Genomic DNA, 23,678 nt, shown 5'->3' with positions numbered 1-23,678 from the left:
CATGAATTAAAATATTTATTTTAATTTATTTTATGTTCCTGTTGATAATTACAATATATTTTATATAATATATAAAACAAAATACTGACTTAATATTAATAAATAATGAAAAAAGCATAAAATACATTAACTTGTAAGAATGAAATTTTTACACATATATACAGAATTAATTTACATTAAAAAAAAAAAAAATCTGTCCTTTTTTATACAGTAGTTACTACAGAGCTAAGGCAACTGTGATAATACAAATAAAAAGAAAAATTATTACTATCCAGTAACAACATACATTATTTTTCGAATCAATTATTATTATTCGCTGTGTTTTATTAACTATCGATTTGTTTGTTGTATCCATGTGATCAGCTAGATTGCTGATTATTTCTATAAAAATAGAAAATCTTAAATTAAAACATGAATCTTACATCTATAAATTAATAAAGAATAAATAATGTTAAGTTTAATTTACCATTTTGGTGATCTACTTCGTCGCTAATGGTCTGACCAATTTGTTTTTGCTTTGCAATAACTTTACCTAATTCTTCTAAACCTTTATTTTGCTCTACAAGAAAAAAGAAACAAAATAGTGGAAATAACATATAAAATCGGCAATGAGCATATTGTACCTTGTAGAATCTTATCTTGGTGAGTCACAAGATCAGTAACAGTTACTTGTGTATCTACGGGCTTATCGTCGTCGTCGTCGGCTGCCCAAGAGGTAGTGCCTCCATCCGCGAAAGCTGATGTTCCTGTTGTAAGTAAACTTGCACGGGAAGATGCATAGCTATTTGTACGTGCATCGTATAACTTTTGTAATTGTACATCTTTGCTCTCCAGTATTTCAATTTGACGTATCCTTCGTTCTGCCTCTTCAACAGTTCTGCATATTTTTACATTCTAAGGAAAAAATTTATTTCTATACTCTAGACAAATGGTTCTTTACAGAGCGAACGAGCAAAAGGATACATAGCTTTAGATTTTAAAGCATCATCTACTTTGTTCTTGAGTTGTTGAACTTCACGACTATACTGTTTCAAATGAATACGTATATTTGCAGATATACTCGCGTACGCTTGCAGAGTTTTGGAATGTTTATTCCGCGCTGTAAATTGTTCCATAATTTCTCTGAAAAGCTTCTCACAGGCTTCATATTCTGCTAACCTGTGGAGTTTAAACAAACAAAATGACTCAGGAACGACTCCCAATTCAAAAGTAAACAGAGAACCAAGATCAACTAATAATTCTTACCAGGGATCGTTGTCCTCGATGTAAATGAGTGCCATTTTTGTGGACTTTGTGAAGAAACCTAAAAATATTATTTGACATGTAACATTCGCATAAATCTCTTGTATGTTTATCATCAAACTGGACGTGTAATTTTCTAGGCCAGTTGTCGATAATGCAACACCAAAAGGGAAATGAACGAACCTTTGTATTTGAACTGTTCAGCTGTTCAACGTCTAAATAAACTGAAACACATTAATAGAAAAAATAGTCATGTTTTGGAGAAGTACAACAACACTTACCCACTCGAATGATTTAGCGCTAGGAAGATAGCGACGGATAGGAAGAACGTGGATGGGGCGCATGCGTTCACGACGATAATTAAAGAAAGTGGTGGTGACTGATGGAAGGGAATTGGGGGGGGGGGGGGATTTAGTACGAAGGAGAAGGGAAAAAGAGATCGTTTGTAATAGTGGAAGAAGGAGGAGCAAAGGGAGCATCGGCGAGTGGAAAAAAGAAGGGACATATGGCATAGTGGTTAGTGTGTGGCAAGACCAGTTATATTTTTATTATCAACTGGTATATTTCGCGAAGGCTGTCGGACGGAGTGTGTGTTTAATGTCGAAGAGGAAACGAGAAGAAACGCGAGGAAATGTCGGATAAAAGTGAAACTCGGTGATCCAAACTGTAGAAATAGCAGAGCGCGAACGGAAGGGAAATTTGGTTCGAGGTTTTGTGGTGTATTCACGTTTGCCTATTGAAAGGTCACGATCATCAGCGACCACTGCTGCGTCGGTGGATGATTAATTGAAAGTGGGAAACCTTCGCCGAGAAGCTTGGTCGCTATATGATAGGTCGACACGTACGAAAAAGGAGAACACGTACGACGAGAGATAACCCGAAGGTTTCGCATCGCATACTACAATCACTTGACAAAAGATCTACGAATGGAGCACGGGTGCGTCTACGAGATGAAATTTTGCGCACGAATGGAGTACCGTTGTTATTGTTGTGCATATTGATTTTCAACGCGCGATTCGTATTCCCGACCGATTTATTTTCCATTGCAAAAAGTGTGATTTCTGTTAATTTTTTTTTTTTTTATTACTTGCGACTATGACGAATGCTCATTGTATCTGTAATTATATTTTATCTTTTGCAATTACACTAGATTATTATTATTATTATTATTACTACTATTCGAAACATCAATTTTTCTCAGATTAAAATATGAGTAGTACGGTGACAACTATATCTTTCGACGACATGCCATCTACAGCTGTCAATGAAATTTCCGATTCCAAAGCAGCTCCAATATTCTTGCAAACACGAGCAGCTCAAGGTATTGCCGGTGCATTTGTTTGGGTTGCACTGTTTTTAACATGTCAACAGGTACTTTACAACATGTTTTTATAACGTGTGCTTTTGACCATACATTGGCTAAGAAAATAGAAATTAATTTGATTCGATTTTTGTTTTGTAGATCTACCAGCACTTAAGGTGGTACACTAATCCAGCGGAACAAAGATGGATAGTGAGAATTCTCTTCATAGTTCCGATATATGCAACATATTCTTGGGTGTCCCTACTATTTTTTAACAGCGAAAGTTATTACGTTTACTTTTTTACTGTGCGAGATTGTTACGAAGCATTTGTTATATATAACTTTTTGTCTCTATGCTACGAGTACCTGGGTGGTGAAGGAAATATTATGTCTGAAATACGTGGCAAACCTATTCGTTCTAATTGTTTATATGGGACATGCTGCCTGGTTGGGAAAACATATACAATCGGTTTTCTTAGATTTTGCAAACAAGCCACTTTGCAATTTTGCTTGGTGAAACCAGTGATGGCGTTTGTCATTATATTCCTTCAAGCGTTTGGTCATTATAGAGACGGTGATTGGTCTCCGGATGGAGGCTATATTTATATAACTATAATTTATAACATCAGCGTATCTCTTGCACTATATGGACTTTTTCTCTTTTATTTTGCTACAAGAGACCTGCTGACACCATTTGAACCTGTCTTGAAATTTTGTACTGTTAAAAGTGTTATTTTCCTTTCATTTTGGCAAGGTAATGTACAAACTATCCAAGATACTATGTGATACGCATAAAGAATATTAAAATTTTATTTTATTATTTTTCAGGAGTGTTATTGGCTATTCTTGAGAAAGCAAATGTAATTTCTCCTATAAGCTTAGATCAGACAACTAGTGCAGGCACAGTTTCTGCTGGTTATCAGAATTTTTTGATTTGCATCGAAATGTTATTTGCTGCTATAGCTTTACGTTATGCATTTCCTTACCAAGTGTATTCAGCTGGTTGTGTTACGGATTCAAGAGGAAGAAGTGTAACGATGCAAAGTATTAGTAGCAGTTTAAAGGTATGTTATAAGAATTTCTAAATGATCTGATAAATGAAAAAGAAACAGGATAATGTTTGAATATTTATATTTAGGAAACAATGAATCCAAAAGATATAATGACTGATGCCATTCACAATTTTCATCCACAGTATCAACAATATACCCAATATAGTTCTGGTATGTATATACAATTTATTCTTATTTTTTTATAAATATTGTATTTTAAATTCTTTCTATTATTTCATTTGACTGATACATTTTCATATAGCATGATGTAGAGGACGATGAACTAAAAATCATTCATATGTTTTATTGTTCGTTTATATTTATTACTTAAATTTTTTCATGTGCAAAGTATATAAAAGATAAGAGTTACAATCATTAAAAAAAATTTTCATTGAAATCTAAAATAAATATAACTTTTATGTTGCTTTAATTATGGAGCTTAGCTCTACGTCATAAAGGTTATTTTAATATATGTACATTTCTTGATATACTGCCAATTACCAGGAAAGAGTAAAATATAAATTTACTTACATATATTTATCTTTTGCGACAACAAAAACATGAAATAGTTTCTCAAAATGTGAAAGATAATTTTTATTATAAATTCATTTAATACGTGCCAATTAGGATTATATTCTTTGAAGGCACTTTCTTCTTACTATTTTTCAGACGTTAATACCAACTTGCCGTATGAAAAACTATGAGAATGCAAGGCGTCGTTTTTTAATTTCAAGAAATTGGACATGAGGCATTCATACATTTTTTAAAAGAGTTGGAAAGATTTCTTAATACTGTAGTTTATTAAAGTTAATATTACAAATTTATTTGATATTTTAAGTTTGAATTAAGTTCGAGGGTGGGCATAGTGTTCTCTGCTCAAATTATGACTTAAGGTTTATATTACCAACCAACCAACACACACGCGCGCGCGCGCGCGCGCACGCATACACATATACACGCAGCGAGAAAAGAGAGAAAGAGCATACGATTTAACTTTGCAATTTATAAAATCTACTGTACAATAGAAACTAAGCACTTAACACAAGAGCACTTAGAGTACAGTGTAATTTCATAAAAAAGTTTTGCTTTCTAATAAATGCAAAAGACAAATAATAATTGAGTACTATTTTATGGCAGTATTGTAATTATGTATTATTTTTTTAGATAGGCTAACGATTATTAAACTACATGGTATTTTTTTTCCATAATGCTTTTATATTCTAAAAGATGGCATGGTTTATATTTAATTTAGCATGCTAATATAGCTGTTATTTTCATATATTTTTCTCCTACATATATATGTATGTTTGGTAACATCAAATTGAAACAACAAATTTAAATCTTTATTGTTATAACATGCATGAATTATTTAATGAACGTATATGTATAGTGAGATTGATTGAATAAAGAAAAGTGCTGTAAATTATGCTATGTGTAAAAACATTTCATCAAATCGCGTATACAATTGTACATAGCCTGTACAATCGATATAGCCAATAATGCTTTGAATAAAAAAGAAAAAAATTATCGGCATGATTTCTCGCTGTTCACTGGCTGATCGATGTATTCATTAATAACGGATTTATCAGCGATAATACGTGATGTAATGTAACAATCAGGAGCTCCTAAAGGACAACGTGGTATGCGGATATCCAGCTTCGATCCAGATGATCCACAGAATATGCCAATACCGCCGCCTCAAAGACGGCACACTTCTCATCAACGTGTTGCTACAATCTCTCAGAATTATAATGAGAAGACGATGCTGTTGAGCAGTGACGATGAGTTCCAGTAAATGTAAACGAAAGATTGTATACAAAAGAAGCAGAAAGAAAGAGACAAAAAAAACATTAATGTTGGACTTCCGTGAATCTAATTTCAAGAAAACGCTATGTATACCATTAATTGATTATACGTCATTTTAGGTAGGAACTTAACTCGCTCACAGAACAAACAACAAATAAACAAACAAATTTGATTATGCAGAACTGTGCATCGTAATATAATAGTTCCATGTTACATTCATGTTAATACATGTATTATGTTACATCATGTAAACATATAGCATAGAAGATATTTATTTTAATATGCTGAACATGTTTAAAAACAGTGTTACCTATAGAGGTGGCTCTACTATAATAACATAATTATCTTCATTTTGAAACACAACTTACGTTTTTCAAGGAAAGGCATTGTACAGTACTTAATATTCAAATACTCACAAATATGTTGCTGAATTATTTACTCTGTAGTTAAACAATATTTTTACACTTTGAACAAACACTATGTATATGTTTATACATCAGTATTTCTAATTCATATGAGATTAACGTAATTTTGCCAGGGAAAAATACTTATTTTATAAAGCACACTAAGAAAAATACTTCTAATTACTGCACGCGTCCGGGATATTTATATATATAAACTGAGCCACAAAAATCTTTGCGTCCTAGATTAAAAAATTAATGAGTGTATATATCGTTAAAAATAGAATGTATTTAATAATTTAAGAATTAAAGAATTTTCCTTCGATGTATTTTGTTTTATTTGCACATAATTATTTGCTAATTATAGTTAATATTTTACGTTACTAATTTTATATGTATAAATATTTCATATATTTAATATCTTTAATATCGTATTTTCTTGTGTGTTTAAAAAAATGAAAACAAATATTAATTTAAATCTTAATTGAATTTTATTTTCTATATAGTAGAATAAATTGTGTACATAAATTTTTATATGGAGAGAATATACTCCATAAAATAACAAAAGAGTTAACTTGTTAAAATAAATTCATCGTTTTACACAATTAGTATTGTTTATATTTAAGTTTTAATTTTTACTACTAATCGATTGGTCAAAAACATTGTGAAAATAATTAGCCTAATTGAAATATACATTAGTCGAACAAAAGATTCAATCTAACTGCTCTACAAAAAGTATACTGCATAAATTGTATTAATATACTCAAATATTACAACTATCAGTGAAAAAATAACTTAGCATTTTTTTTAACAGCCTTATTTTTACAGAAACTCTGTATATACACACACGCGCGAGCGCGTGAATATAGTAGTACAATATTCACTGCAATCCATTTACCAGCCTACCCAATACGTATCTTTATTTGTCACAATCTTTTTCCACCCATGCCAGGGTGATTCTAAATCTTGTTCTAGTAATGAAGTACATGACTCTTTTTCTAAAATCATGTCACTTGATCGTTCTATATGTACTTCTGTATCCGAAGTTTTATCGCTGATAGACAAAGAATTTTTATCCTCATCCTCAATATCTTGATATTGTAATTCATCATCCATGTAAACAACAATATTATTTTCTTCGTTTGTGTATTTATTGTATTTTTCAGTAACATTTTGTTTCAGCACTTTGTTTCTTTTGTCTTGACTGTTAATATCTTCGTCATTATTACTAAAATTAATTGGTTTAAATCCTATTGACCTTAGACGAGCAATTTTTAAGTCATTATCCGGGATGTTGACAGGTACAAATGCAGATGCTCTTTCAGGTAAAAATTTATTTTGTTTCTTTGCAAGTAAAATACTACTATTTAATGATACATTTGAATCCGTTGAATGCTGCAGATTAGATATAGCATTTGCACAAGATACATATTTTTCGGCAGATGAGTGTTGACCTTTATTTCTATCATCTAATTTTGTAGTTTCGTATATTTCAGATTTCATATCTTTAAAATCACCGCCATATTCTATTTTAATAAATGTGTATTGTTCATTGCGGACATTATTTTGCACGAAATCATTTGATTTCGGATTTTTTGCAACAGGTTCTTCAAGGAGAGAACATTGAGTGATAGCATCTGTTTTACATGGTTTCGACGTTTGTTTTTCGCTGCTCTTTTGCAACTTCGCATTAATTTTATTACATTTTGGGTCATTGCAAACTGTTTTCAGTTTTCTTTTCCGATTTTTTATAATTACTGCATCTTCATTTTTTATAATTTTCACACTTTTCTCTATAAACTTTGTTCTTTTATTATTGTCTTCTTTCTTATGATTATCATTGTCATCATCTTTTACATTATTATTGTTATTGTTATTAACAGTCTGTTTTGTAACATAATTTTTATCTACTTTTTTAGAAGTAGTGAGATTTCTGCCGATTTTACTACAATTAAAATTTAACGTTTCTGACCTTTTAATATTTCTAGTTTGATTATTTTTAACGCGTTTACAATGCGTTATTTTTGTAAGTTTATTTCTGTTTTGGAAAGTAGATTGCTTTGTATTTTTACATTTATTCAATGTGTACATTGCAGTATTAAAACGTTCATATAATTGTTTTGTACATTCATTATTCATACATCGTAATCTTCTATATCGTGGCCCACGTATTTTAGGTCCAATTTTCGCATCTATTAATAAATTTGCAATTTCTCTTCTTTGTTTTTTATTTATATGTTTCTTTATCGAGGAATCAATTGTTCTCACAGCTTGTAAATGCATTCTTGCTTTAATTGTACTTGCTGAATTCTTTTTGATATATCTTGCCGAATCTGATAAATGATTTGATTCCATTTTTTGTACATGATTTTGCTTTGTATTTTTATTTTTTAAATTTTCGCAAATGCTTGTTTCCCGTCTACTTTTTCGAGGATATTCTAAAATATCTAAAGACTGTACAGATCCATTTTTAAACTTTTCAGTATGTATTTTATTATATTTTAGCATCTCTGATTTATTCATTGTTTTTCTAGACAACTTTCTACGCCTTCTAAATTTGTAGCATCTTGATCCATTTAAATCATCCGAAATAACTTCAAATTTAGTTTTTTCCTTCGTTTCTTGTGTATCACCTGTCTGAGTCACTATTTTATCTTTAATTTTTGACTCGTCTTCGGTCTGTAATGCTGTAGATTGTTCTGACGTTAGTCCTATCATATTACCCATTAATAATTTTGATAAAGGGTCGTTTTTATTGTTAATCAAATGAAGAATTTTATCCGGTGTCAATGAATCTAAAGAATCAAGCGATTTGATTTCCTGTAATTCTTTGGATACTACTTTATGTGCTGAAACTTCATTTTTATACATACAGTTTGTCATGTTTAACATATTATTTGTTGTATCAGATAAATTCACACTACTGTTACATACGTCTTTGGAATCATTAGTTATTTCTTTATATGTACAAGAATTTAAACTTGTATCAGTTACATCAATGTTCATTTCCGCATTGGTATCTTTAGGAAATTTCATTTTCATTGATTCTGATTTTACCACATTAAAGGAAACACAATTAATGTGCTTAGAAAATTCATTTGAAATGTTTGTTTGAATTTTTCGATCTAAATTTTTATTTTTATCTTTATTGGATAAATTCCGGTTCTCTGTATGTTGATTAGTTTTCATAATATTAAAAGATTTAGTAGCTCTACAAAATGGTGATGAAGTACTTTTCTTACTATTGTTTTGGGTATTATGGGATGAATTGTATAATCCTGTACGTATAGAAATATTTGTATTATGAGTTTTAGATTCTTTGTTTCCAATACTAGTTAATGATCTATTTTCTGGCATAATAGGCATATTTTGTATACTTGATATATACTCTGCATTAGTATTTAATTTTTTAAATACATGACGAGTCACTATTGCACTTCCGGTTGAACTTTTCTTTGTTTCATCTACTTTTTTATTTTCAACATTTTGAGTATGTGAAAATCCACTTGAGTTATCATATTTCTCTTTTTGAATTACAAATTCAGAACTATGTGAATATTTTTTAAATTCATACACGTTTGGAGCAGAGTTTTTTAAATGATTCTGCAAAGGTGTAGAAGAATGTAAAGTAGATATATGATTACTTGTACTTAAAGGAGCTGGCTTGGTACTCCATGACGGTGGTTCTTGATCGTTTATACGTAACAAAGCAAATTTATAATATTCTATTGAATCTGTATTTACACCTATCCAGAAATTTGTTACAATGTACAAACCATCATATCTATAACCCGTTTTTGGTGCAAATTCATTAAACAGATTATAACTTCTAATTAATCTCACTGGTATTTGATTTTCATAATTTTTAATAAGAGGATCCTTTTCCGACGCATCAATGGAAAACTTTTGTCCTGTAACAGTGAGAGAATTACCCAAATCTACATCCTCGTTTAAGTTAACATTTGAAGTACAAATTGAAGTAACTCCAAATGGCCCATTTTGAATATTTTCATCGAAAGGGTCATGAACGCGATCTCTCGAACAATCCATACGGATACCCCACCACGAACCAGATGGAAATTCTGAGATGGGGCCGTATATATAACTTATAACCTGATGTGAAATATTATAAAATAAACATGTATAATATATTGTAATCATATCATAAAAGATAATGCCATTTGGAACTTACATTTTTTTTACACCAAGAATTTAACTGTGCACCTTCTTTGATTCTCTTTGTTTGGCAAACATAATTAAGTTTAATAAATAACTTTTCGTAATCTTTCTTACGTTTGACATCTACCTGAAAAATTTTTACCAGTTAATAATATTATTGTTTATATCAGTTTGCACATGTGATACTTACTTGATATTTGAGGCACGATTCCTGGAGCATTCTTTCATTTTCTTGAACAGAATTTGCAACGGTGGTCTGTAAAGCATAATTTTCAGCCATTTTATAACATACAATGATTAAAAATATATATATAGTACAAGTATAAACAGTCAATCACAAACTATTCTTTCACTTATGTATATACAATCAAAATCTTACAGTTATGTCAATTTTCTCCATTTGCAATATCAGTATATCTCAGATCTCGTAGCTTTATGTAAAGTATACATTTTATCCTTTAAAGTTCGAATTAATGCGTATCCCAATTTATTTTCTAACCAACATTCTTGCTCCGTTTCGTGAATTGAGCATAAAACAAATCCTTTAAAAACAAATATGGCGTACTTTTATTTTCTTCGTAGGCCTAGAGTCATTCATTGATTCATTTATTGCGTCGTACAAACGAAGTAAATATGTTCTCTTAGCAGTCGATATTTATCACTCTTTTTCTTTATAACAGTTATATATATCTAGATTACAAACAATACGAGCGTAATATAAATATTATAAACTAAATAACTTTGAAATGTGATTTGCTCGCATACATATTATATATATATATATGGTATATTCACATGAATACTTGAAGGGAAAACGTCAAGAGAAAAATTCTCCTATAAATTATATAATATATATATATATATATATAGGTTTTACAGACACTCATTGATTGTTATCTACCATTTCTAATCTAATTCAAATGTACAACAGACATAATATATTACAATAGAGTAATATTATATGTACAATATTAAATAAATATATTTATTTATGTTCGTACATGTGTATATACATATGAGTCGCACAGAAATCTATTTTACCGACATAGAAGAATGAAGAAATGTTAAAAAAGTATTTTAACTTTTAAGTCGTCAACAATCGTAACTTTATTTCTATTGAAACTTAAATTATTTTTTTTTTCCTATTCTATAAAATTTATTTCCAGAATTTCAGCCAATTCGGAGCCTGGGCATTTTCAGAAGTGCAACCGAAATATATCTCTTTAATGTTCATAAAAAATCTTTATTTTCTTATAAAGTATATTAACATTAAAAATTTTTGTACAAAGTTGAGTGTTTTAAGTGAATATTCCCAATCTTATTGAAAAGAGTGCTCCTCTTCTGGACTCAATGAACATTCAACATTTTGTTGGGCAACAAAAACGTTCTGCGCTTTTGCTGCTATATTTCCCTATCGCAAATAATTTTCACAATTAATGATTAAATTGATCATATTTCAATAGTACTGATCTCAATGTTGTACCTGAGTTACTGTAGTTGTACTGTGAGTACCACTGGACATACAAACAACTACCAATTTCGGCGCATTGCTTTGTATGTGTGTTTTTTGCTGAGTGACATTGGTTTGAGCTATTTTAACTTGTTGTTGCGACTGTTGTTGCTGCTGTTGCTGAGGCTGTTGTTGTATTGCGTTAGTATTAATGTTTGTAGCGGTTGGTGTTTGAGAACGAGATTGCAAGATAACGAATTTTTGTCCTCCAGCTGCAGTAGTTCCACCAGAGGCTCTACTTGTACCAAGCATAATTGTACGTCCAGTTTGTTGTCCAGGACTAGAGCTAGTTACTTGAATAAAAAACAATTAGAGATAAATACATCTGAAGTAAACGAACTTGTCTAACTTTATAGTTTATAATTACCAGCTTGTACAATGGTTTTTCCAGTACAAGTAGGGCCTTGTTGACTTGTTGTTAAAGCCGTAGTTGTGGATGCAGTTGTTGCTAATGTTACTGGCTGTGTACGAGCTTTTACAACGGCTGCACATAATGCAGGACCTATATAACCATAATCTTGTTTATAATCTTCTACATAATCTGGGGGAGATCGTATGGTCTTTAAAACAGGAGCCACTGATTTCTGCAAATTTCATTACATATTTTTCTATTTATAGCATTAGTAAAAATATGTAAGAAACATATTAGTATAATTTAATGTGTACTAATGAGAAATGATATTCACCACAAGTAAAGTCTTTATATGACCTGCCCCATTTTTATCCACACTTGATAGACCTGGTCCTTCGATACATGATTCAATACGTTCGGAAATAGATTTAATTTTAGGAATAACTAATGCTTTAATTACTTCTGGACCTAATTCACAAAGTCCCTCGATTGCTCCATAAAGTGACGCCAGCGGAGTCTAAAAAGTTTAGTATTATTATTATTATTGTTGCCATTATCGTTATTATTTTTGTATTGTTTATTTGTTGATGTAATCTCGCAAATATACCTGACTATTTTTTGCCAAAGCCTGACTAAACATTCTAGTTACTCTAGTTTGTACATTATTGGTAGAGGTATTAAAATTTTTGCAAATTTGGGCCATAAGGCGTGATGCAAAATCACGAAGCGCCCAATGATTGTCCACTTCTGGTCTCATACACAACTGACGTGAAACTATACACGTTGCGATGGATGGTATTAATTCATGTAACTATAAAATAAACAATCAATCAGTATCAATGAGTATTAATGTGTGTATGTTCAAACACTTTCTCTTATATATTATTTAATACATACATATTTTTCTAAATAAAGGCTGGGATTGTCTAAAAGAGCTTTAACCATTCGCATTAGATAAATTAGAAGAGCAAGGTGGTTTTGTACTACATTAACACGTACACCTTCTGCAATAAAAGTACACATTCGTGCTAGCATTTCGTGTAAACCAGGATCAGCTGAAAGAGACTGTAATGCTTCTGCTCTGCGTGCTTCATCAGAACCTACACACGCTTCGGTAATTTCTTTGTAGTATAATTGCTGTTCAACGCTCAGTTCATGGGTGGCTAATTGTTTAACATGAACTGTTTCCACATTACGAAGTTTTTGACTTTTACCACCACCGCCTGGTTTACCAACACCAATGTTTTGACTCTTGTTTGTAAGTTTACTTGTTGGATCAACACTTTCCAGCTTTTGAACATCTAGTACATTATTGATTAATTAATGATAGGTATTACTATGAGTTAACGTAATAATCCAAAAAAGAAAGTATTCTTACCTTTAGAAACAGGAGGTGGGTTTTCTGGTATTGTAGGCTGAACCCCATCTATGCAAAGCCAATGAGCCCGTAGTGTAATTTCTAAAGGCAATTTAGGCCACGTTTGTCCACCAGACATCGATATAACCTCGTTGAGATCAATTTCCTTTTCTTCTACAAAATGTAATTCACGGCCACCGCCAGAGGCAAAGCGAAATGGTATATGATCCTTGGCAAAAAATCCATACGTGGGTTCAATATTTTTTATTTTCAAGGCATAATCTATATCATGCGTTGTCATTCGTTGACGTTTACCGTGTCTCATAAATTTCGCTGCATCCTTTTCAATATATGAAATTTCAATTACACAAGTTTAACTTATGGAACGTAATTTGACTGTCATAATTCAAAGATACCTACCTGTATGATTTCCTTCAGTCTGTAACTTACATCTTCCGCAAGATCTTTTGCAGCCTCATCCGGGAAATTTCCGACGCCTATACTTTCTGCAATTACCTTTATTGACTCTTGGGACAATGTAGTTCCATAAACAGACTCACTTTCATTCATCTTGAAAGTATCTTGATCATCATATTCCATATGAAACGCATTAAAAGTCGCTCCCTGAAAATGGTTGACAATGTAAACACTATTTGCTATAAACATTTCTAGTAAGTAACAACTTTTAATCAACTACACAATATAATGAATTGTTCTGTATTTTGAATTCAATCTCTCACGTCAATTATTAAAGAGTGCAATATTACTCACACAAGTTTACACTACAATAGTCTGATAATTTCCCATCTAACAAGTGGGTATTACTTTATCTCGATAATGCTGTTTTTATGGATTCCACGAGCTATTTATTTATTTGTACAATAGCACAGATATGAACAAATATTATACGGACTTCTATGTTTTGTTTGCGATTATAAAAAATCCTATCTGTATTTGTAATTATACAGTAAGGTCCAATGCACACAACACGACAAAAGTGCAGCTTCCACCGGCGAGAGGCGACTGCAATCTTGTGCTTCTTGCCGTCATGTGCGTTACCAGTCGCAAGAAAAAATGGCAGCCGTAGAAATTGAATGACAGTAATGGAGGAAAAATATTACTGTTAGACCGATGATTCAAATGCTGGTTTTTCGTTTGGCACTGATTTATCTTGATTAAAGACTTGAGCGACTTTTTTCGATCTTACAAAGACATCGTATTTTTTACCTTTTTTTTTCTTCTAAAGGACAGAAATATATTACTTATTCAATCTCCCTCGACTCGATTTCTTATTATTGATACAACAAAGCATTTGAGAAAAAAAATCACTCGGGCAAGACAAGCAAATTATGTGGTATCTTGTCTGCAATTAGGTCTAAGAACAGAGCAGAATATTCGTTTGTAATTCTTTGTACATAAATTGTATTTATATATATAAATACAATAATTGTATAAAACACTATATTATACATAATTTTATAAATATATATATATATTATATTTCATATTTTCATATCTTTCATATGTATATACATATATATACTGAGAGGAAGTCGAAGACGGGTGTGGTACACTAAAAATTTTTTATCGTAAAATTTGAAACATCTAGAGTTTTCTCTTAATTTTTATGTCACTTTCGATATTAGTGCACAGTTAGAAACTTTTAACTCTGTTTAAAATAATTTATGTTTGATTTGTAACGACGAAAAAAGAATTGTAATTGAATGTACGACGTGTTGTAATTTTATTGAATTACAAGTTAATATTTTTATATAGTATTGGAAACATGGATTTGAATGCAAGTACTATGTATCCTCGCGACTTGAAGAATTGGCATATCTTTAGTTCCTTAGAATCAAAATTCCTTAAGAATGTTCGTATAGCTGCTGTGTATGGTAATATATTTTTTTATGGTTACTTTTCTATATCAATGCAGTTATTTACATGTTATTATATATTGTTAAATTTTTGCTTAAACAGGTTGTTCAGCTAATAATGCTTTAATCGTAACAAAGGACAATATGGTGTACAGTATAGGAAAATGCCGTGATACAGGTTCCATTTTTTGTCCAAAGAAAATCGAAATATTGTGTGGTGAAGATATAAAAACTATTGCTTATGGCACTGATCATGTTTTGGTTCTTACGCAGCAGGGAAAGGTATGTAAAATGTATATTGTTGTATTGTATTATATACAGCATCATATTCCTTAATTCAATAACATTATTTATGAAGATATATTCATGGGGATGTAATTGTAAAGGTGAACTAGGAACTCCCATTCACTCTCAGACTCCAATACTTATATCAGATATATTGAATGGTGAATTTTTTATTGATATAGCCTGTGGAAGTCACCATTCCCTTGCATTAACAAATAAAGGGCAGGTAACACAGAATGCTTAATTATGAATATTTGACCTTCCTTAATAGCATATAAATAAAAGTTATACATTTATTTTAGGTATATGCATGGGGAAATTTCTCATCTATACAGGCCAACCTACTATGTGGTGGAGGTAATTCCTTTGCATTAACAATTAGACAGGTAACACAGAATGCTTAATTATGAATATTTTACTTTCCTTAATAGCATATCAAATATACATTATATTTTACGAATATGCACAGGGAAATACCCCATCTCTACAGGTCAACCAACTATGTGGTACATCTTATTTCTTTCCCGTAAATCTTTCACCAAAAAATGGGCAGGTAATGAATGCTTAACTATGAACATTTTATCTTCCTTAATAGCATATAAAATATATATTATACGTTTATTTTACGAATATGCACGGGGAAATATCCTATCTATACAGCCCAGCCAACCAGCAATCATTGAGCAATGTAAAACCAAACCAATGTTGATGACCGATTTATCAAATGTCAAGATTGTTCGTATTAGTTGCGGACACTGTTTTAGCATGGCGCTCACTGATAATGGACAAGTTTATAGTTGGGGTGATAATAGTGTTGGTCAATTGGGAACTAAAAGTAGTAGTAGTAATGTTCCATGTAAAATAACTGCACTTGCAGAAATAATAATAGGTAACAAACTTTTTCATAAATACATATTGTAAATATAAAACTTGTTAATTCTATTTGTTTTAATATACAGAAAAAATAGTTTGTGGCTATAAGCATACATTAGCATTGAGTGACAAAGGTGATCTCTATGTTTGGGGAGATAATAGTTATGGCCAATTAGGCTACATAGATTCATCTATACAAGCTGGGACACCAACAAAGGTAAAAATCTACTTCACAGATATACCTTTAAATTGAAATTAATGAATATTTTTGCAGTTGAAAATACCGGGAATATCGGGAAGAGTATTAGATATAGCAACTTCACATTATCATTTCATAAGTGTTGCTAAGAGTGAAGGCAATCAAATATTTATATGGGGTCAGTGTTACGGTCAACAAATTCAAATTCCAATGCTTACAACACTAAAATGTTTGTATTATGCTTTTGCATATTATGCATCTCCAAATATCATGCATCAGCCATTTATTTTTCACAGTGATAAAGAATCAAATTTGGCTGATAATTTAAGAGATGCCTTTGATGATCCAGTAAGTATTCTTTATAAGGAATAACGTGTCACTCATTTTATAATTTCATTTTTATTTTTTCTGACATCTCTTGGACGTTAAAGACCACTAGCGATCTTACAATTCAAGTGCATGGAAAATCCATTCATGTGCACAAAGTAATTTTGAAGATACGCTCTAATTATTTCAAAATGATGTTTCAAGAGCATTGGATAGAAAATAGTCAAAGGTAAATTAATTTTCTATATATGTTTAGATTTTTACTTAATTAACTATACATTTTAGTACTATAGAGCATGAACAATTTTCCTATGATGCATACAAAGCTTTCTTGAAGTACTTGTATACCGATGAAATTGATTCATCAACAGAAATTATATTAGGTAAACATTTTTTATTCTTCATAGCATTGAACAATATGTTTTATAATTATATTCTTTCTTACACAGAACTTTTAGAGTTAGCCAATGCCTATTCTGAAAATCAATTAATAAGACATTGTGTACGAATAATATGTAAAAAGATTACAGTTCAGAATGTAGCTTTTTTATACAACACATCTATCCAACATAATTCCAAGGTAAATAACGTTTGTTATTATTTCTCTATTTCTATTTTTTTCATACACTATTAAAATGTACTATATATTATGCATTTCTAGGAATTAGAAGAATGTTGTTTTAAATTTGCTTTAAACCACATGACTACAATAATACAGACAGCAGCTTTTGCAGAGCTAGATAAAAATACAATGAAAACTTTTATAGTTAGAGCTGCACAAGCGGGTGCTTTTAAAACATAAAATGTCACACAAAGAAACCAGCATGAAATATTTTTATACATATTATTCACATTGTTACTACCTCTGAACATCCATATTTCTTGAAAAAGTTATATTTTTGACAAATGTAAAGAATTTATTAAAAGATTATAATGAAATTGCAAGTGTCACTAAATAACGAACGTTATGGGTACTGGCATTATCAATATTATATTTATATGATTTAGAAATACATGTACGTTATATCAACTATATACATTTAAAATATTTTCTGTAATGTCGCATAAAAATCCAATTTCTAGATTTGTGTCAAAAACTGTAACATTCCTAATAATAAAACTTATTATATTTAATTTTATCTATGAAGTTTTATTTATTTTCTAATATTATGCTTAGTATATTGTTACATATATTACTTTATACGTGAAGTTTTGACATGCTATTAAATGGAGCTCTCTGTCTGAATGTCTCAAAATTCTGATAAAAAAAAAAACAGGATATCTTTCACGTTTTAACTGATATATAATCTCGAGGTTTCACTTTTGTGTAGAAATCAATTACGAAGCGATAATAATTTTAAAACGAAGTCTGTTAAAATAAAATTAATATTTTACATAGTGTAGTGATAGTAAAAAATATCATTGCAAAAATACAATGACATTTTTTTAAGACTTTTAAATATAATCTACGAGAAATTAAATATTTGGCCAAGCTTTTCGATTTGTCTATTGCATAGAATTTGCAAATCTTCATACATGCATTACATAGGTCAACCAGAATGTAGAAGGATTAGGAAGGTAAATATTAATTGAGGAAACACAATTGTGAAAGTTTACAAATTAATCCACTTAATTAATTTTTTTGCGCGAATGAAAATTTGATCGAGTTATGGATATCGAAATGCTATTAAAATGCCGCGTATGAAATTAATAGTCACTAAGGAGATAAACAAACAGTCGTCGTCAAGTAATTACAAAAGAAAGTTTGAACAGAGAGAGTAGTTAAGTTAATTCGTCGTAATTTACGTTGTATAAGAATATATGTTTTGTCGTAGTACGGTGATTGTACTAAATTATCAAACATTGTACCTACAAGACGACTATTTTGCACGCCACCTAGAGTCGTCAAACTAGGGGGCGTGCAACTAGTTTTCTGTCGGCGCAACCGCGATGGTGTTGTTTTCGTTAGTTGACGATCACCATGTGCATGGAACTGAGCAGCGATAGGCTCGTGCACCAAATCGCCGATGGTAGTAACATAGCCCTGTGGTGTTTCGTTCTCTGGACTGAGAACGGCGTTGCGCTGAAGAACTTCTGGAGTTCGAACGTTGTCTCGGTTGGTGTCCGTGTTGTCGTGAGCACTCTATTTTTAGATCCTCCAATTGATTGGCCAGCTTAGTAATTTGTTGGGACAGTGCTTGGCACATAGCCGTCATATTATTTTCCTTCGCCGTATTGCTTTGACTCGGCGTCGACACAGGTACCTCGATTTCGATTAGTCTATCGGCTAGTAACGCTAGCTCAAACAAGTCGGTATCATCTTCCCTAGCCAATAGAATATCGCGCAGCGTATCCGGCAGTTGTTCCAAAAAGATCACTCTTAGTAAGACGTCGGATACGTTCCTTCCGGCCAGGCTTTTTAGCCTTTGCAAAAAATGCGACGGTTTTTCGTTGCCCCTCTTACATGTAAATAGATGGCGAACTTTTGATTCAATCGTCTGGCCGAATAGATGTAACAGTCTGTTTTTGATCGCCGGATATTTGTCCGTGGCTGGTGGCCTCTCTGCGAGGTCCTCTACGAGATAAAAAATATCCGGATCCAGTTCGGTCAATATATAATAAAATTTCATCGTGTCGCTGGTGATTCTAGCCAAGTTCATCGATGCTTCCGCCTGGATAAACCATATGTTAGCGTGATCTTTATCAAATGGACGAAGTTTAGGTAGAACTATCCGCGTTGGTTCTCTAACCACGTTGAGGTCTCCAGCGGCTATGTCTGAAACGGGGTAGGGTACCATCATTGAGTTTATCTGCGTTGTACATTCTACTGGCGGGACACGTGCCTCTTCTTGAATCTCTGCCAGCCACGTGCCTGTCGGAGAATCCATCTTGGATTGCGTTGGTTTTCAAATCACGTTCGGGTCACCAATTTTCTAGATGGTTGGTACTGATGACTTAAATTTACACCTTACTACTAAACAACTCCGCACAAATAATTTAATCTGTATAATTTTATTTTATAAACGCTTTAGTACAAAGACGTAATGACTACGAAACTTAACTATAGGTTTCAAAGTAGATCAAAGGTCACGATTGCTACGCGTTTTTCTTAACGGTTGCTATGCCTACCTAGCTGGTCTATTGAGAAGAAGGGGAAACTCCTTCTTCCCGCGCTTTTCTATTGTCGCGCTCCGAAAAAGATGGCGCTGTCAGTATCCCGGAAATGCATCTTTCGGCGGAACGATTGAGCAGATGTAGCTGTCGCTACAGCAGCATTTATTTCACTGACTATATACAACTGTACAATATTTTATCTATGATGTAACTATGTTTTTTCGACTGATTGAAAATGAAATCGATTGCACTATCGATAACAAGGCGAATGTATTTATTTAAGCCATGACTAGCTAGATTTAAGAATGAAAGATCTAACCCAACTTTTGTATGACAAGCGGTATATTCATAGGTTTTACGAAACTAAACATTGTTAATTTCTTTTTTTTACAATTTAGTAGATCTCGAGATAGGATTATAAATACAAGATTTAACTTAAATATAAATTTAGGTTCAGAAATTATATTTGTATCATTGACTAATGATATTGCCATACATGATTACACATCTTACTTATTTTGTAGATCGTGTTTGGGTGGGTTAGGTATAAAAGTGCAATCTGATCGATTACCGCGGTTCGTCGTAAGGCGGCGTTTGATCGTCGAACAATTACATATATGTATTAAAAATATATATATATTTAAAAATATCTCAATTTTTAAATCATTAAAAATCCTTCACAATATTGTTTGTCTAAGAAGATCTGTACAAACTAATCAAATTACGTATGAATGTCAATATGGCATTATGCTAACCTGACAAATATGTTTAACCAAACGTTTAAATTTACAGCAGTATAACTTTTGAATCAGTGGATTCCTAAAACTTGATTCACGAAATCTACCAGATATTTAAAATTTTCTTCACAATTTTTGTCCCCTTAAAACACAAATTTATTCGAACGTCGCTTATATTTGTCATCTTATAAAAGTATTTCTTTAAGCATGAAGTAAATCTCTTTCAACATGTCAGTGATGTTTATAAACTTATCCAACAAGATTGACACAAGTTATAAACGGTAAGTGGTTAGTAGAAAGTTTTATTTAATTATACTCACTGCATGATTTAAAAAGGATATATTATAATAAAGAAAAAATGAAAACCTTCTTATAAATTAAGTAAAAAATGCATAACAAAATTTAAAAAGTTAACGCCCTAAACAGTGAATGAAGTATAAATTATGTAAAAATTAATTCGTTTCTAGGAATTTAGGATAAACATAGAGATGTTTCTTTGGAGTTTGAGGAATTGGCCAATTTTTAATTTCATAGATTGGAACTGTATTTCAAAAGTTCATATGGCATTTGTATATGGTAAAATGTTTATAGTTTTATCCCCATATTTTGTATGTTGGTAAAAAAAATTATACATACAAATTTATAAAGCATTATGTTTTGTTGAATAGGTAATTTAGGTAACGAAGCTTTAATTGTAACAATGGACAAAGTAGTATATGCTCTAGGATGTAATACTTATGGATGTCTTGGAATTGGAGATAGTCATGGTACTCTTTATCCAAAGAAAGTTGAGGCACTGTGTGGCAAAGCCATAAAAACTTTTGCATTTGGGAGAGGTCCATACGTCTTGGCTCTCACCGAGGAAGGAAAGGTATTTGTCATCATTCTACTATTGGGGCATTAATCTATAGCTTAATACTATTATATTGTTTGATAATGTAATTTGTATAAAAGATATATTCATGGGGACGTGATAATTACGGTGAACTGGGAAACAATTCCACCAATCACATGATTCCAACACTTGTGACAGGAAATTTAAGTAATGAATTCATTGTTGATATAGCTTGTGGAAGTCATCACTGTCTAGCGTTAACGAAAGAAGGAAAGGTAAGATAGAAGCTTGAAGTTTTATTTTAATAAAATAATACGAGCAGGGATTGTATATGTTTATTTAGGTGTATGCATGGGGTGATAACTCATGGGGACAAATAGGTTATACCGTTAGTATAAACCAAAATGCGCCTATGAAAGTGAACTCCAGGTTAGCTGACAAAACAGTAATTTGCATTAGTTGTTGCCACTCATCGAGCATGACAGTTACAGATAGCGGAGAGGTTTATGGCTGGGGTTGCAACCAGGTTGGCCAATTGGGAATTGGAAACTATGTTAATCAAGTGAATCCTTGTAAAGTTACAACTCTTGTTGGTATTGTAATTGGTAATGTCAGTTTCTGCTCTCTTCAGAATGTTGAAAATTTTTTGAACAGTGACAGAGACGTTCTTTGAATATTCATAGAAAAAATCGTTTGTGGTTCTGCACATGTTTTGGCGTTGAGTAACAAAGGAGTGTTGTATGCCTGGGGTGAAAACAGTTATGGACAATTGGGCCTTAATGAAAATCGCAAGACGAATATTTGCAGCCCGCGACAGGTAAAGTATAATAAAGTTACATTGATGAATACGTATTAATAATTGTTTTATGCTCAGCTGGCAGTGAAAAAGATGAAAAGAGTATTGGATATGGCATGTTCGCATCATAATCACACGAGTGCAGCTATGGTAGAAGGTCACCGAATATTTATATGGGGCCAATGTTTGGGACATATTGTTATAGTTCCAACACTGATTAATGTAACGTCTCTACATGATGTTTTTGCGCGTTATGCGTCACCGAGTGTTATGCATCAGCCACTTGTCCTTTATGGTGAAGAACCGGACACGAGTTTAATAGATTATTTTAGAAATGCATTTGACGATCAGGTACGTATTTATAAAGCAAAGAAATTAATATATATCATTATTTTTCATATATCGTTGTTTTTTTGAAACTATTCTCTTTGTTTCGTTTATAGAGTACGAGTGATCTCGTGGTGCGAGTACAACAAAAATGTATTTACGTGCACAAAGCTCTTTTAGTGATACGTTGTCAATACTTTCGAACGATGTTCCAAAATTTAATTGAGAATAATCAAAGGTAGGTTTATCGTTTTGACGAGTATTCTGATTTCTTAATGTTCCAATCGTTCGTTGCAGTGTTATAGAAGAGCAAACATTTTCTTACGACGTATATAAAGCTTTTTTGAAATATTTTTATACTGACGAGATCGACTTACCTCCGGGAAATATACCAGGTTTGTATTACCTATATTACGTTTATTCTTTTCCTTATAATGTGTCGTTATTTTGTTCTTTTTTTTCCTATGGATAAGAATTTTTGAAATTGGCGCATACTTATTCCGAAAACCAGTTGAAAAAACACTGTGTACAAATGATAAAGGGAGAAATTACAGTTGAAAACGCGGCTCTTTTGTATGGCACGTCTATCGAGTGTAACGTCAAGGTAAATAACATTTTGTGTTTTGTATATTCAAACGTGTTCTATAAATTTTCAATGTAATTCCAGGAATCAGAAGAGTATTGTTTCGAATTCATGCTGAATCACATGACTGCCGTAACACAAACAGCGACCTTTGCTAAATTACATGAAAACACGATAAAATCTTTTATGGCTAAAGCTGCACAAGTTAATGCTTCTGAAGCTGTAGTTTGTGATATTTAATGTATTGAATCAGCGTACAACGTGTATACTATGTAAAATTTGACAAAAGTTCTAGAAAAATTACGTTATATTCAACATAGGTTACTTGTAATAAGATTTTATTCGATGAAATCGCTCATCAATGTATTATGTGTACATAGAATAATATGAAATAAATGTTTGTTATTTATGTCAATCTACTCGCCAAATGAATCTTATTATTCATAAATCGTACAATTAACGGAGGGTAGAGAAACGTGTGAAAATTTTATTAGTAAAGTATTTTAAAGCGATGTTATACCTT

General features: G+C 31.7%; 6 protein-coding genes across 20 annotated transcripts; 3 read left to right on the top strand and 3 right to left on the bottom strand.

The window, feature by feature from the left end:
* Nucleotide 1: 1 nt before the first annotated feature.
* Nucleotides 2–1,657, bottom strand: LOC122530739 (syntaxin-8-like). 3 transcript variants are annotated; one of them, XM_043658000.1, is made up of 7 exons: nucleotides 1,524–1,657; nucleotides 1,426–1,466; nucleotides 1,246–1,303; nucleotides 964–1,158; nucleotides 624–877; nucleotides 467–559; nucleotides 2–381 (listed from the first exon to the last, which is right to left on the bottom strand). In XM_043658000.1, exons 3-7 carry the CDS (start codon nucleotides 1,278–1,280, stop codon nucleotides 218–220), a joined length of 741 nt encoding a protein of 246 aa, XP_043513935.1. In that variant the 5' UTR covers nucleotides 1,281–1,303; nucleotides 1,426–1,466; nucleotides 1,524–1,657; the 3' UTR covers nucleotides 2–217. The 3 variants fall into 3 exon arrangements, with proteins under 3 accessions (XP_043513935.1, XP_043513937.1, XP_043513936.1); XM_043658002.1 differs by lacking the exon at nucleotides 1,426–1,466; XM_043658001.1 differs by lacking the exon at nucleotides 1,524–1,657 and having other exon boundaries at nucleotides 1,246–1,323; nucleotides 1,451–1,500.
* An 86-nt stretch (nucleotides 1,658–1,743) lies between these two features.
* LOC122530733 (transmembrane protein 184B) lies at nucleotides 1,744–6,129 on the top strand. 4 transcript variants are annotated; one of them, XM_043657987.1, is made up of 6 exons: nucleotides 1,744–2,179; nucleotides 2,444–2,613; nucleotides 2,705–3,299; nucleotides 3,374–3,609; nucleotides 3,684–3,768; nucleotides 4,225–5,023. In XM_043657987.1, the coding sequence occupies exons 2-6, from the start codon at nucleotides 2,452–2,454 to the stop codon at nucleotides 4,299–4,301; spliced, it is 1,155 nt and encodes a 384-aa protein (XP_043513922.1). In that variant the 5' UTR covers nucleotides 1,744–2,179; nucleotides 2,444–2,451; the 3' UTR covers nucleotides 4,302–5,023. The 4 variants fall into 4 exon arrangements, with proteins under 4 accessions (XP_043513922.1, XP_043513920.1, XP_043513923.1 ...); XM_043657985.1 differs by lacking the exon at nucleotides 4,225–5,023 and adding an exon at nucleotides 5,217–6,129 and having other exon boundaries at nucleotides 1,746–2,179; XM_043657988.1 differs by having other exon boundaries at nucleotides 1,748–2,179; nucleotides 4,267–5,023.
* A 253-nt stretch (nucleotides 6,130–6,382) lies between these two features.
* LOC122530710 (MATH and LRR domain-containing protein PFE0570w-like) lies at nucleotides 6,383–10,764 on the bottom strand. Of its 2 annotated transcripts, XM_043657911.1 has the most exons (4): nucleotides 10,363–10,764; nucleotides 10,174–10,239; nucleotides 9,997–10,110; nucleotides 6,383–9,917 (listed from the first exon to the last, which is right to left on the bottom strand). In XM_043657911.1, the coding sequence occupies exons 1-4, from the start codon at nucleotides 10,381–10,383 to the stop codon at nucleotides 6,699–6,701; spliced, it is 3,420 nt and encodes a 1,139-aa protein (XP_043513846.1). In that variant the 5' UTR covers nucleotides 10,384–10,764; the 3' UTR covers nucleotides 6,383–6,698. The 2 variants fall into 2 exon arrangements, with proteins under 2 accessions (XP_043513846.1, XP_043513845.1); XM_043657910.1 differs by lacking the exon at nucleotides 10,363–10,764 and having other exon boundaries at nucleotides 10,174–10,278.
* A 435-nt stretch (nucleotides 10,765–11,199) lies between these two features.
* On the bottom strand, nucleotides 11,200–14,159 carry LOC122530723 (transcription initiation factor TFIID subunit 6-like). 3 transcript variants are annotated; one of them, XM_043657960.1, is made up of 9 exons: nucleotides 13,974–14,159; nucleotides 13,623–13,826; nucleotides 13,224–13,542; nucleotides 12,743–13,146; nucleotides 12,453–12,656; nucleotides 12,180–12,362; nucleotides 11,861–12,077; nucleotides 11,467–11,786; nucleotides 11,200–11,394 (listed from the first exon to the last, which is right to left on the bottom strand). In XM_043657960.1, the coding sequence occupies exons 2-9, from the start codon at nucleotides 13,800–13,802 to the stop codon at nucleotides 11,302–11,304; spliced, it is 1,920 nt and encodes a 639-aa protein (XP_043513895.1). In that variant the 5' UTR covers nucleotides 13,803–13,826; nucleotides 13,974–14,159; the 3' UTR covers nucleotides 11,200–11,301. The 3 variants fall into 3 exon arrangements, with proteins under 3 accessions (XP_043513895.1, XP_043513896.1, XP_043513897.1); XM_043657961.1 differs by having other exon boundaries at nucleotides 13,623–13,858; nucleotides 13,976–14,159; XM_043657962.1 differs by having other exon boundaries at nucleotides 13,623–13,828; nucleotides 14,037–14,159.
* Nucleotides 14,160–14,404: 245 nt separating this feature from the next.
* On the top strand, nucleotides 14,405–17,902 carry LOC122530724 (RCC1 and BTB domain-containing protein 1-like). Of its 3 annotated transcripts, none has more exons than XM_043657964.1 (13): nucleotides 14,405–14,603; nucleotides 14,979–15,097; nucleotides 15,183–15,361; nucleotides 15,438–15,590; nucleotides 15,667–15,750; nucleotides 15,834–15,917; nucleotides 16,025–16,253; nucleotides 16,324–16,454; nucleotides 16,512–16,784; nucleotides 16,868–16,992; nucleotides 17,049–17,146; nucleotides 17,213–17,343; nucleotides 17,425–17,902. In XM_043657964.1, exons 2-13 carry the CDS (start codon nucleotides 14,989–14,991, stop codon nucleotides 17,563–17,565), a joined length of 1,737 nt encoding a protein of 578 aa, XP_043513899.1. In that variant the 5' UTR covers nucleotides 14,405–14,603; nucleotides 14,979–14,988; the 3' UTR covers nucleotides 17,566–17,902. The 3 variants fall into 3 exon arrangements, with proteins under 3 accessions (XP_043513899.1, XP_043513898.1, XP_043513900.1); XM_043657963.1 differs by having other exon boundaries at nucleotides 14,979–15,115; nucleotides 15,192–15,361; XM_043657965.1 differs by lacking the exon at nucleotides 14,405–14,603 and having other exon boundaries at nucleotides 14,733–15,097.
* A 2,124-nt stretch (nucleotides 17,903–20,026) lies between these two features.
* On the top strand, nucleotides 20,027–23,570 carry LOC122530729 (RCC1 and BTB domain-containing protein 1-like). 5 transcript variants are annotated; one of them, XM_043657978.1, is made up of 11 exons: nucleotides 20,256–20,895; nucleotides 21,082–21,190; nucleotides 21,283–21,485; nucleotides 21,569–21,724; nucleotides 21,793–22,054; nucleotides 22,133–22,266; nucleotides 22,324–22,596; nucleotides 22,689–22,810; nucleotides 22,870–22,967; nucleotides 23,084–23,176; nucleotides 23,240–23,428. In XM_043657978.1, exons 2-10 carry the CDS (start codon nucleotides 21,103–21,105, stop codon nucleotides 23,128–23,130), a joined length of 1,383 nt encoding a protein of 460 aa, XP_043513913.1. In that variant the 5' UTR covers nucleotides 20,256–20,895; nucleotides 21,082–21,102; the 3' UTR covers nucleotides 23,131–23,176; nucleotides 23,240–23,428. The 5 variants fall into 5 exon arrangements, with proteins under 5 accessions (XP_043513912.1, XP_043513913.1, XP_043513910.1 ...); XM_043657975.1 differs by having other exon boundaries at nucleotides 20,260–20,895; nucleotides 21,340–21,485; nucleotides 23,046–23,176; nucleotides 23,240–23,570; XM_043657974.1 differs by having other exon boundaries at nucleotides 20,260–20,895; nucleotides 23,046–23,176; nucleotides 23,240–23,570.
* Nucleotides 23,571–23,678: the final 108 nt, after the last annotated feature.

Source organism: Frieseomelitta varia, unplaced genomic scaffold (assembly GCF_011392965.1).
Source record: "Frieseomelitta varia isolate USP_RPSP 00005682 unplaced genomic scaffold, Fvar_1.2 scaffold_353, whole genome shotgun sequence".
NCBI lineage: Eukaryota > Metazoa > Arthropoda > Insecta > Hymenoptera > Apidae > Frieseomelitta > Frieseomelitta varia.
This window is presented reverse-complemented; position numbering and strand designations above follow the sequence as displayed.

Coding starts and splice junctions, on each gene's coding strand:
- LOC122530739 (XM_043658000.1), bottom strand. CDS start 1,280: ATGGCACTCATTTACATCGAGGACAACGATCCCTG. Junction 878..963: donor GCTTTAAAATCTAAAGCTAT/GTATCCTTTTGC, acceptor AAAAATATGCAG/AACTGTTGAAGAGGCAGAAC. Junction 560..623: donor CCAAGATAAGATTCTACAAG/GTACAATATGCT, acceptor TTTTTCTTGTAG/AGCAAAATAAAGGTTTAGAA.
- LOC122530733 (XM_043657985.1), top strand. CDS start 2,452: ATGAGTAGTACGGTGACAACTATATCTTTCGACGACATGCCATCTACA. Junction 3,300..3,373: donor TTTCCTTTCATTTTGGCAAG/GTAATGTACAAA, acceptor ATTATTTTTCAG/GAGTGTTATTGGCTATTCTT. Junction 3,610..3,683: donor GTATTAGTAGCAGTTTAAAG/GTATGTTATAAG, acceptor ATTTATATTTAG/GAAACAATGAATCCAAAAGA.
- LOC122530710 (XM_043657910.1), bottom strand. CDS start 10,263: ATGGCTGAAAATTATGCTTTACAGACCACCGTTGCAAATTCTGTTCAA. Junction 10,111..10,173: donor AATCGTGCCTCAAATATCAA/GTAAGTATCACA, acceptor AAAATTTTTCAG/GTAGATGTCAAACGTAAGAA. Junction 9,918..9,996: donor ATTCTTGGTGTAAAAAAAAT/GTAAGTTCCAAA, acceptor ATTTCACATCAG/GTTATAAGTTATATATACGG.
- LOC122530723 (XM_043657960.1), bottom strand. CDS start 13,802: ATGGAATATGATGATCAAGATACTTTCAAGATGAATGAAAGTGAGTCT. Junction 12,657..12,742: donor GCCTTTATTTAGAAAAATAT/GTATGTATTAAA, acceptor TTTATTTTATAG/TTACATGAATTAATACCATC. Junction 12,363..12,452: donor CTTTGGCAAAAAATAGTCAG/GTATATTTGCGA, acceptor TAAACTTTTTAG/ACTCCGCTGGCGTCACTTTA.
- LOC122530724 (XM_043657963.1), top strand. CDS start 14,989: ATGGATTTGAATGCAAGTACTATGTATCCTCGCGACTTGAAGAATTGG. Junction 16,455..16,511: donor AAGCTGGGACACCAACAAAG/GTAAAAATCTAC, acceptor ATATTTTTGCAG/TTGAAAATACCGGGAATATC. Junction 16,785..16,867: donor GAGATGCCTTTGATGATCCA/GTAAGTATTCTT, acceptor TGGACGTTAAAG/ACCACTAGCGATCTTACAAT.
- LOC122530729 (XM_043657974.1), top strand. CDS start 21,103: ATGTTTCTTTGGAGTTTGAGGAATTGGCCAATTTTTAATTTCATAGAT. Junction 21,486..21,568: donor CTCTCACCGAGGAAGGAAAG/GTATTTGTCATC, acceptor TTTGTATAAAAG/ATATATTCATGGGGACGTGA. Junction 22,055..22,132: donor TCTTGTTGGTATTGTAATTG/GTAATGTCAGTT, acceptor GAATATTCATAG/AAAAAATCGTTTGTGGTTCT.